At 38.0% G+C, this 12600-nt stretch overlaps 1 protein-coding gene across 2 annotated transcripts in view; it reads right to left on the bottom strand.

Annotated features, from left to right (window-relative positions):
- The window catches only part of GLRA2 (glycine receptor alpha 2), a 231649-nt gene that overhangs the window by 32543 nt on the left and 186506 nt on the right, over positions 1–12600 (bottom strand). For both annotated transcript variants that reach the window (XM_053579984.1, XM_053579983.1), the window contains one exon: positions 9645–9794. In XM_053579984.1, the coding sequence (XP_053435959.1) occupies positions 9645–9794 (150 nt within the window). The remainder of the gene's footprint in view (positions 1–9644; positions 9795–12600) is intronic.

The following is a 12600-nucleotide window of genomic DNA, read 5'->3' as shown; positions in this document are numbered from 1 at the left end:
GTAAAATTGCATGAAAACAAGTTACAAGCAGTTTTTCACTACCCCTTATCTAATGCAAAGTTCTGTACAAAGCACACATTCCAAAAATATTTGTTGAAGAAATGAATTGTAGGGTTGTACAATGTGAAAGCTAGGAAGACAGAGGCCATTTCCTTATACCTACTCCTGTACAGAGCTGGGATCATTTATTTTCTAAACGGTTACACTTGATGCTACTTCATAAGTCAGGTGGGAAATAATTTCAGCTTCACTTAAGCGTTTTGTCCCCAAATGAGTTTGTTACAAACAAGTATCACATTGATAGAAGACAAATTAGTAATGTGATTAGACAAACCCATATGTCTCTGATGTAAGGTCAAAGAAGCATTAGACTTCTCTGTCATTCACTTTCATCTTTTTTGAGTCCAGTTATGTTGAAGTAACTACAGCTTGAATCATTATTCAGGGGTGGGGAGCCTGCAGCTTTAAGGAAACTTGGGGCCTTCCTGGTCCTTGAGTGGGGCCTATTGACTGAATCCAAATTTTACATCACAAATCCTTTCTTTAAAAGGGGTGCAGCAGAGAAAGATGAAGCTTTTTCTGCCTCCTTTGGTGCTTAAAAAAATGATCTTGAAATGAAAAGGCCACAGATCCCTCATCCCTGTGGGATGGGAGCTGAAAGCAAAGGCTTGATTTTAGGAACATAAAGCAATAGAATTGTATTAGGAAACCTGTTGTTTGGGAAACCCAATAGCACAGAAATATTTTATCAATTTCCAACTGTAAAGTACAATACATAGAATGTACTTGCTTATTTGTCATTTGGAGAAACCATTGTTCTTCCCTCAAGAATGCCACTTATTGTTCCTAGATTCTTAGCTCTGTTTCCACACTTTGGGCACAAAAGGTACTCCAGGATCTGTTTGATATTTGGTAAGGATGACGATGATGATGGGGTTCAATGGACTGTGATTGTCATTAGGCTCCTGGCCCAAGAGGCAGTTCACATTGGTTTGCTTTTGATCTCCCCAAAGCAATCCTGAGACAAGGAATTACATGCAAGAAGTTTATTTTGGAGGCAATATGGGAAGTGTGGTGAGGATGTAGAGAAGTGGGATAGGAAAGGAGAAACACCAATAAAGGGTGTGTAAATGATCAATGATGACCACTCTTGGCAAATGGGGCTCAAACCTCTGAAAGAGTCAGATTTGGGTAGGTGAGAAAGCTGGGTATTTGGCACTAACCTCTAGCTCTCATTGGTTGAAGGTGACTCCTAGAACATTCACCTCCTGGCACTTCTGGCCTGCCCCAAATGTGCATGGAAAAATGAAGAAATCAGATTCTCCCCTAGAGCGTTGTTATATAAATGAGCTAAAGATGGCCTCTGTGGATCGGCCCCTAGGTTGTTTATATCTTTACTACAGGTTGAGACCTGTTAACTCAAAAGCCTGCCAGCACCAAACTCAAATTTTTACACAATTGATCATTTTAAAAATAGCCTAAACAAGCAGAATTTTAGATATCTAGAGCCTGACTGCTTTGCATATCCCATGAAAGTATACTTAGCATCTGCTGACCATCAGTAAGTGAGAGCCTTCTGGGTATAGGACTCCAGGCCAATGCTGCCTTTTGGCACCCTCTCTTAGGATAGTGGCTCCCAAGCCTCTGGATCATCTCATACTGTAAGGGGCCTCCCCCTCATGAGGCTCAGTCTAAAAACTAACCTATAAAGTCTGTTGTGCGTTACTGCCCCCATGGTCATACCTTTTCCTTTGATGAGCCCCTTAATCCCTTGAACCCCATAACAACCCTTCAGAACCAATGCAGCCCTGTGAACACCTTGATTTTAGCTTAGTATGATCTGTGTTGGACTTCTGACCTCAAAAATTATAGAAAATAAGTTTGTTTTATTCTTAGTCATTAACGGTGATTTGTTCTAGCAACAATAAGAAAGCATTTGTTACTGCAAATAATTCAAACCACAAAGCCATTTTTGTATTTACACTTGTTTAAGATAAGCTTGACTAAGGTCATAATATGTGTCCCAGACTTGGAAAGCTAATTCCAGCACAATTACAAAAAGGCAAATTAACATATATTTATAATAATTTATGTCTCTAGGGAAGGGCTTTTGGGTAAGTATAGACAAATTACACAATTAAGAGTGTTTAAGGAAAATTCTGAAGCAACTATTTCCTCAGTTTTGTGCCTTATCCAACCTGACCCTTTCTATACAGAATGATATTTTTACAATTACAATCTGATTGTAGCATCACATCATCTTGAGAACCTTTTGGAAGCTCCTACTTCATCAGTAATTGAAATCTTCCTTCTTCTCAGGCCCTGTGTTCCCAGCACTTTGTGAGACCCAACTTTTTATGATGTAGTAAAAGCCCTGTGTTGTTTCTTGCAACTGAGCCTTTGCATAACTGTTCCCTCAGCCTGAATATCCTCCTCACTCCCTTTTCACCTCACAAATTCCTACTCCTGTGTCAAAATCTAGATGAAGGGTCAACTTCTTGGCACTACTAAGTGGAGAAGATGCTCTGTCCTTGAATATGCACTGAAACCTTTTGCATAGCACATAACATTCCAATATTGAAATCATTTGTCTTGGAGCCTGCCTGCCCAAGCAGAGGAAACACAAGCAAACAATACAAAAAGGAGACAAGTTGATAGAAATTTTCCTTCTCATTTAAAACTTGAACTCCCTTCAAAAATGTTGCATAGCAAAATTCCCTTAAGAAGTTCTATGTGCAAAACTAGAACTTCAACTCAATTTGGTAAGTGTAAAAATATAAAGAATCATTGAAAAGCCTTAGGTAAATGTTTTATTGCAAATAAATGTGGTAACTGCTGTATTTTATTGCTCACATTTATTTCACTTATGTGTATAATGTTCTTTCGTTCTCATCTTTACATTATTTCCATTTCTTTATACCTCCCTCCCACCCCACTTGGAATAGCACATGAGCCAAACTTTTGTCTTGTCTATTCATCCATCCTGTCTGGCAAAACCTTCACCTTGGATTGAGGGTTGGCTTCACGGGCATGCAATTTGTGCAGATATACAAAGTCTCATGCTCAGAGGGATCCCAGGATTCATTTAATGCTCTGCTCTTGCCATATTGAAATTCTTGATAATGTTTGAACCAGAGATCCCACATTTTCATTTCAGTTGCTCTTGCCTGGATTAATTCTAGAACCCACCTCCATTTCTCCACTGAACCTCTTGTTGAGGTTACCAGTGTCCTCTGAGTTTATAAAATCCATGGCTGCTTCTGATCTTTTGCCTTATTTGAACTCTGCATCTTTAGACTCTATGGACTTTCTTCCTGAATAACTTTCTTTTTCTGGCCTCTGAGTGATTATACCCTCCTGGTTTTCTTCTGACCTCTTTGCTTTTCTCTGCCACGCTGGTACTCACAGGAATTTACCTCAGCCCTCTTCTCTTCCCCTCCCTTCCCTACCCCTTCCTGTCTCTTCGTAACCCTTTCCTTCTTCTATTCTCTGTATACTCCTCCTGGGTAATCTCACCCACCTCCATAGCTTTAACCTCCATTTATGTCCTAATGACTCCCAACCTGTCTGTCCAACCTACTCATCTCTCCTGATTGGTAGACTGTCTCATGCACATCTCCACCTTCATGTTGCAAATTTTAGTTTATCCCAGACTGAACTTAATACTTTCCTCTCCCCCTGCCACCAAACCAATCTTCATCCTATAACACTACGATCCCCTTCTTGAAAAAGCCATACTCCTGGAAGTCATCTTAGACTTCTGCCTTTTTGCATTTCATATATTTAATTAGTACATGCCATATTGATTTTTATTTTTTATTTTTCTAAAAATCAGTTAATTTCTTGCTACTTTTCAAGTCCTCATTATCTATGGTTTTGATTACGAGAACTTTCCTTTATTCTCCTGCCTCCAGTTCTGCTCTATCTGAAACATTCTCCAGAATACTTCTCCATAGTGCTAGATTGATCTTTCTGTAGTGCAAATCTGACCATGCCATTCCCATATTTAAAGTCTTCCATCACTTTCAGGAGAATGTCCAACCTTTTTAGCACAGTGTAGGGTCTTTCCTTGCCTGGCCCTGCTCAGCTCTTCAGCCTCCTGTTTTGTTACTCATATCTTGAAGCATGTCTTAGTTGGCTTTTTCTAGAAGACCCTGAGACAGGGATATGAATGCAAGTAGTTTATTTGGGAGGTGATCTCAAGAATCACCAGTAGTGGAAATGAAAAGTGAGGCAAGGAAAACAAAGATGTCAGTTCAGTGTGATTTGATAAGCAGGTTCACTGTGAGAAACTGGAGCACAATCCCACTGGGAATCACTGGGAACTAGTACAAAACATGCCTCAGAGGGGCAAGGAAACTAGGATATTTATCTCCAGGTCACTGCTATTATCGGTAGAGGTGTTCCTGGAATGTTAAATCCTCAGTGTTTCTAGCTTGCTTCACAAAATCTGACCATGTTTCTGGGACCTTCAAGAAGACACTCTCCCTCTCCCCGCGTCAAGGCAGAGTGGAGCTTTATTAATAGTAGGAAGCCCATCAGAGTATGTGGAAACATTGAGTGCCATGGGGATATGGGTGGGACATTGACAGTGTCCACCACATGGCCCCTCCAGTGTGGTTCCATAGCCTTCCTGCAGCCTCTATCATGTACACATGTACACATGTCATGTGTACACAGAAAATGTGTCTTCTTATTCTTCTGTCTTTTCATGGACTACGAGCATCTCAAGGGTGGAGTCCATTGGACTTTGTGGGTGGCTCATAGTAGATTTGCAATACATTTATCTTGAATATATGAATGAATGGATGAATGAATAAAGTGAGATAGTCTGAAGAGATGCAATTGAAGGTAAGGAAAAGAGAAAATTATGAAGAGTATAAAATCAGAGAGGAAGAAAGTTATGATCCATTAGGAAAAGAAAGTAGTAAATAAAATGAAGATAATGGGAAATGGCCTGAGATGAAAGTAAGAATTAGGGAGACATTAAAAAGGGATTTCATTGGTAAGGTTACTTCTGCAAATTGCTTTGCATTTTGCCAAAGAGAATTCCATATTGCAAGCCCTACGATAACAGTTTGTCCTAGTAAAATGGAACAAGCTTAGAAGAAAATACTTTAAAAATACTTTAGGCCTCCATGTCCCTGAGAAGTACTAGCTCTATACCCTGGTGATATGAGGAATTACAAAGTACCATGACCTTTATTTATTCTTGATGGCTTTCACAATTAAATTTAAATTCCTAATTCATGAAGGTCTGTTAAAGGCTCATCTAAACTCCTCAACTTTAAATTAAAAAACAAACATGCTTTCTGCCTCCCTGGGGAAGCAGTTATAACCTCTTCAACATTATGCTTGCTAAGGAAGCAGTTGTTGCCTTAATTAATGATCTATGAAATCTTCCTTAAACACCTTGTGCAAACATGTGGTAGAATATGGGGAAACAGCAAATGATAAAAGAGAACACATTTTCACTATATTCTTCTTGAAAGGAAAAGAAAATAAGAGCTATGATTATGAAGTTTCCTTTTCAAGGACAAGGAAAAAGGAGATTTGCATGGATTTTAAATCTAAACGTTTTTTTTTTTTTTTTTAAATAAAGTACTTTATTCTCTGTGAATCTAATTTCCTGGCATGGAATCAATCACTGAGGTTAATGTCTTTAATATGACTGTGGACACATCAGTAGCAAAGGTAGGAAGTATGAATATAGTGTTGCTATTACTGAAAGATATTTTAGTTCACTGGATCATCACCTGTCACCTGGCACTTGTTAGAAAAGTAAAAGCATGAGCTCTGTCTTGACCTACTGAATCAGAATCTCTCTAGGCCTCCAGGTGATTTTCATGTGTACCATAGTTTAAGAGGCACTGGCTTCAAGCAGGATGGTCGAAGTATGATCTATACAGCAGTGCCAGTCTGTGAATTGTTTGTTGTGGTCTGCAACTGTACAAGTGTGCTTATTATGAGTTATTTTCAATTCCTGTGCTTATTATTGTTTTGAGTAGTGAGGTTTCTTATATGCATTCTCCTGGATTTAGTAACAAACCAGTTTAAAAGGTCCCACTGGATTTCTTCTAGAATGGATGGAGCCTCTATTCGTGTTTAATGCTGTCTCATTGCCTTCCTTTTCTCTTTTACACTAAATATCATTGTGTATACCTGTTGAAATTTGTTCTATCCTACCTGTCTTCTCTTGAAAGCTAAATTCTCCAGTAATCTATACTCGCTTTCACCACAACCTTACCTACTATTTAATCCTTAAACTACTATATTCTGGTTTCTTCCCAAACCCTGAACTGAAAATATTTGTGACAAGGTAATCAGTAAACACAATTGACTATTCTTCCATTTTATTAATTTTTGCTTTTTGACTATTTTATAATTTTCCCCCTTCTACACTCATTGGGTTCAATTTATTATTCTTCATTCCATCTTCATGAGACATATGCTTAGATAATTGATTATCAGCCTTATATCTTTCTAAGATATGCATTTGAAGTATGCATTTTTTACTAACCATGCTTTAGCTTACTTCATATATTTAGATATGCATAATTTATCTTTCAATTCAAATGTTTTGTAACTTCCATTGTAAATTCTTTTTTGACTCCTGAATTATTTTAGAAGTGTGTTATTTTCTAAATTATGGAGGTTTTTCTAGTTACTTTTTTTAATGTTGATTTTGAGCCTAATTCAATTTAATCAGGTAACATACTCTATGATTTCAGTTATTTGATACTTGTTGTGACTTTCTTTATGCTCCAACTCATGGTAAACTTATCGAAATGTTTATTCTCCATCTGAAAATGTGTGTTTACTACACTTGTGGGTGCAATGAGTTTGTTAATTATGTTGTTAAATGTTATATATCCTGATTATTGTCCATTTTTTTTATCAGTTACTAAGAGAGGTGTGTTAAAATATCTCACTATGACTATGGATTCATCTCTTCTTTATATTCTCAATTTAAACTTTTTGTATTCTGAGGCCATGTTATTAGTTGCATACATATCCATATCTAGAATTACGATATTCCCCTATTGGAGCAATCCTTTTCATTATGAAATAGCTCTATTTATAGTAATAGTTTTTGTCTTAAAGTCTACTTTCTTTAATATTAATAGAGATAAACTGGTTTTATTTGCATCGTATATAATTATCCACAATTAATTTCAATCTTTCTGTATCCTTATAGGTATGTCTATTGCAGTCAGGGTGTGTTGAGTGTCATTTGATTTTTTAATTTCATTTGACAATATTTTTTAATAGAAATATTTGGTCTAATTTCCTTTATTGTATTTACTGATATGTTTGGGTTTAATCTACTGCTTTTCAATTTACTTTTTCTTTATCTATCTTGTTCCATATGCCCCCTTTATTAGATTGATTTTTTTTATATTTCATGTTTCCTTTCTCTGTTCACTGATTAGTTATACTTTTTTTACACTAATCTTTAATATATATTATTCTGTAATGCCAGAACTTGATAATCAGTCACAAAATTCATTCCCACATAGCCCAGATAATAGCCTAAGAATCCTTCACACAGCATTCCAAAAAGTCTTACCAATTATTTAAGATTGGAAAGCAAAATGAAACTCATTTCCTTCTCTGATCTAAGAGAGTATGCAATCAGTAAGCCAGAATAGTGTTTCTTAAGTGTATCTCATCATTAAAAAATCATCCAGAGTACTTATTAAGAGTACAGATTCTTGTGCTCCACCCCAAACCTTATGAATCAGTGTCTGCATGGGAGTCCTCTGAGAATGAGTATGTTGTGTAAGAGTCCAGGTGAGTCTTATGATACAGTAAGTTTGGGGAAGCCTGGGGCAGAATTACAGCATCTGAAATGGGTTGTTGAGTGACTTCAACCACTGACTAATTAGTTGCAGTATCAACTCTGTATATCATCACAATCTAATATTTCCTAGGTGGCGCAAGTGACCCTGAAGTTGTGCCACTGTGTGCTGAACTTCCGTGGATGAGGTTTGAAAGAAATGGTTAGAACCCAGCAGGGAGGCAGGAAGGACAAAATTGAGAAAGACTGAATATTAAAAGGTAATGTATAGCAAAGAAGATATTTGTTTTCCTTAGGCTGTGGCAGAACAAAATGTTCCTGAGAGGTAGCAAAGAATAAGAGACAGGGCAGCTTGCAGGTTATTTCTCTTTCACAACTCAGAGTGTATGCAGGAACCTTCTGATAGATGCATCAGGATACAGTGACCTCAGACATATACAAACTCCTCAAAGTAAGCAATGTCTAACTCAGTAAACATTTAGCTTTATATCTAGATATTTGGAAGCATGAATATTGACAGTAAGCATTTTTATTTTCATTCCAACATAGTAGCATATAACTATGACTTCACCAGCACATTTAATTTCTCAATTTTTGGCGGACCATAATTTGAAAAATTTCTCTACTGTAGATAAATTTTAACTTCATTTCTGTAGCAATATTATTACAGGTGGTAACATTCTCTACATCAAAAAGCGTATTTCTCTTCCAGAGTTTGAAAAGGAAAACAGGTGCAAGCCGTCTGGTATTTTATAAGAGATTGAATTATAAATTAGAGCAGTGCTTTCCAAACACGTCTACACATTGGAATTGCCTGGGCACAGCAGAAATAGCCATGCCTGTGCTTCATCCCAAGATTGAGATTTAATTGGTGTGGGGTATGGCCAAGACCTAGGAGTTTTGAAAAATTCCCAGATGATTTTAATGTGTAGGCAAGTTTGGGAACCACAGAACTTGAGTTCTTGAGCTATGTATTTCAAATCTCAAGTCTCTGGAAAATGTAAAACTTAGGTTTATGCATTAAAGTTTAAGCCAAGAAAATGAGATCAGTCCAATTAGATTAATCAAGTTGCAGTCTATTTTGGTAGGGCATTATTTACATAAAGCCAGAGCAATAAATGGAAAAAACAGTTAAATCAGTTATGTGCACACTCAGAGTCACACACACACAAATTATCAACATTCAAAACAACCAAGATTTTCAAGTAACTTTGTCAAATTGAGTATATATTTCCAATTAGGATTGCCAGGTAAAGTACAGGAAATACAATTAAATTTGAATTTCGGATAAATGCAAATAATTTTTACTATAAATATGTCCTAATATTTGTAGTAAAATTAAAATTCTACTAAGGGAAAATTTAAATTTAAAATTTTAGTAAACTTACTAAATGCAGAATACAAATGCCTACATACAGTAACTAAGAAAATGTCATGAAGGCTACGTGGAACAGTTTGGTGAGAATATTTCAGATTGTATATGAAACCAGCACATTGTACCCCTTGATTGCACTAATGTACACAGCTATGATTTAACAATAAAAATAAATAAATTAATAAAAAAAATTTAGTATAAATATGTCCCAATACATGCTTACACCAACAATTATTTGTTGTTTATCTGAAATTCAAATTTAACTACATGTCCTGTCCTTTTATTTGCTAAATCTGACAAGTCTGTGTCAATTTTAAAGGACTATCCTACCCGCTAACTCAGCATACTTGGACAAAAATTCATCTTAGCTTCTTGCTCATGGTGTGTTCTCCAGTTTTCTGACGTACATTGCCTGGGTAACCACCTCAAGCCCCATGAGACTTTTTCTGCACTGAAGGCCAACTGTACCTTATTCTGCCTCTTCTGTCTTCTCCGGAGGCGCAGGAACTCCTTGTGTTGCCTGGAGACAAAGTTCACTGCTGCATATTCCAGCAAGGCAGCAAACACGAACAGAAGGCACACCGCCATCCAGATGTCAATCGCTTTTACATAGGAGACCTGAGAGAGACAGAGAGAGAGGGAGAGAGAGAGAGAGAGAGACCATGAAATCTTGCTGGGACACCAGATTCTTAATGGTGTGAGCAGCAAAATATCCTCATTTCCTTGCTCAAGGATTTTCTAGCCCTTGCTTAAGGATTTTCTAACCCTTGCTTAAAAAGAGTGCTTAAGCAATGCATGGATTTTACTTTGAGGATTTGGGGCAGAGTAGTGAAAGTCACACATCCTGCCCCCTGCACTGGGCCCTCATTCCATCTCAGTATAGCCCACTTGCTCAAGCAGCTTTATCCCTGAGACCTGCTCCAAAGATGACTTCAACAATTCCCTTAGTAAGAGTAAATTTTAAGTATTCTTACCACACACAAAAGGAAGTGTGTGAGATAATACATATGTTAAATAGCTTGATTTAGCTATTCTGCAATGTATACACATATCAAGACACGTTGGGCATCATAAATATATGCAATTTTTACTTAATTTAAAAAAGTCTAAAATATCCCTTAATGAATAAAACAAAACTTTCAGGTAAAATAGATTGGATACTATTATTAAAACTGCTCACTCCGTTCTTTTCTTTCCTATCATTTAAAAATCTATGATTAAGATAATTTCAAAACTTGAATGAGAAATAACCTACGTATAATAGCCTTAGGCCCTTCAAAAGCCAATTTATAATTTCCTCCAGCTTACTGATATAAACTGACATGTAAGCACAGTTCTAAATAGTTTTACAACCAGGGGTGTCCAACCTTTTTTTTTTCCTCTGCCACATGTTAGAAGAACAAGAGTTGTATTGGGCCACACGGTAAATACACAAACACTAACAGACACTTTTTAACAACAACAAAAAAAAGTTCTGTGCATACTTTTCATGATATCCAACACCACAGAGAAGTAAAAAAGTCCTTACAAAATCAGGCCACAGGCTGGACACTGCTGTTTACACCCTCACAATTTAAGAGCATTGAACTGAAGTAAAATATTAGGACACTAGTCTTGAGAAGGTATCTGGTTAAAAAGGATACTTCTTTAACACTTCAGTGTTTGGTTGAGTGTTTAATAAAGCTTATAATTTGACAAAGCAGATTGTGAAAGCAAATATTTTTTACTTACAATGGAAAATGCTCTTTATTTCTGCTTATTAAATAATTATTTTTTTAAAGAATAAAGGGAAAAAATAACTGGACAAAGTTGGAAAACTAGATCCCATGCTACAGAGGACACTTATCAAACTGCTATCTGAATGTATACTATCCAGGTCTCACTTTTAAATAGAATTTCCTACATTTTTTTTATTAAATCATAGCTGTGTACATTGATATAATCATGGGGTACATTTTTGATAGCTGTTACTAAGTGCATGCCAGCCAGTATTTTAAGCATTTAATATGTATTATTTTTAATCTGTATAACAATTATATTGTACCCATTTTTCTAATGAGAAAACTGGGTACAGAGGGGTTAAATAAGGTCACAAAAGTTACAAGTGACAGTCCAGGCACAGTGGCTCATGCCTGTAATCCTAGCATTTTGGGAGGTTGAGGCGGGAAGATTGCTTAAGGCCAAGAGTTCAAGACCAGCCTTTGCAATGACAAGACCTCATCTCTACCAACAGAAAAAGAAAAGTAGTAAGTGACAGAGTCAAGACTGGAATTAGAATGCAGTCTGAATAGTAAATTATTTTTTGAACACACAAATACACTACTAGAATCATACAGTTTATATCTTGCATTTCCTTTTGAATTTTATTTAACTTGCTTGTAGAGTGTAATTTCCAATGCTTCCATGTTATTTAACTTGCTTCTAGATCATAATTTCCAATGCTTGCATAATGGTCTGTACCATGATTTATCATTTCACATTACAAGAACATTTAGGTTGGGTGAGATTAAAGATGGTGGCCGAGTAACAGCTTCCCTGCAACTGGGAACAGCGACTCTGGGTTGACAAGACTCCAGGCATCTCTGGCCGATGGGATCTGCCTATAATCATCCCTTTGAGGATACAGGGAGCCAGCAAGGGACTTCTGGACCCCAAGAGGAGGACAAAAACAGTGGAAAACTGGCAAGTGGTTGCGTGTGTTCGATCGACCTAATCACGCCGGCAACCATAAGTACAAGCAGCAGTCAGACTGCAAACCGGAAAGGCCTTACCTGTGAACTGTTTCGGTGTTCTTGGACTTGGCACTCAGTTGAATTGCCTTGGGGAGAGCTTGAGCAGGAGTGTGGAGAACTTTGGGCATTGTCTGGGGCCCCAGACTGAGCCACTGAGCTGGGCGCAGGAAGCCATTGTGAAAGAACTGCCCCGGCAAGCTCTGCCCTCAGGGTCTCAGAGCAAGGATTGGGCGGGTCAAAGTAACCTACTGACTGAACAGACTAAAGGCGGGCACTGAGCTGCCTTACAGCCTTAATCCTCCAGAGTAAGACGGTTTTGGCACACTGGAGCCTTGGGCTGTTGCCCTGGGTAGAGTGCCATGATGTCACAGCTCATAGGAACCTCAAACTCCTGGGCTTGGCGCCGCCCAGACCTCCATAAGAGCTGTGCAGCAACCCCCAACCGGTGACCCGCACCCACCGGGCCTCCACATTCCCTGACCAGAAACTGCGGGAGCCACCCAACCCTGTGTCCTCCCTCCTGTGTCCTCCCAGTTCCACACTAGCCCATTCATCTGGACAGGGACTCTGGTAGCTGCGTGTCCTTTGGAGCTCTCCCTGCCTCTGAGCAGAGCTCCTCTCCTGGCCAGAGACTGCTGGAGCCTTGGGCTCACTGTGCCAAAGTCACTGGGCGCCTGGAACTCCCAGAACCG

The sequence above is a fragment of the Nycticebus coucang genome, chromosome X (assembly GCF_027406575.1).
Source record: "Nycticebus coucang isolate mNycCou1 chromosome X, mNycCou1.pri, whole genome shotgun sequence".
NCBI classification, from domain to species: Eukaryota; Metazoa; Chordata; class Mammalia; order Primates; family Lorisidae; genus Nycticebus; species Nycticebus coucang.
The sequence above is the reverse complement of the archived record's forward strand: the minus strand, read 5'-3'. Positions and strand labels throughout refer to the sequence as shown.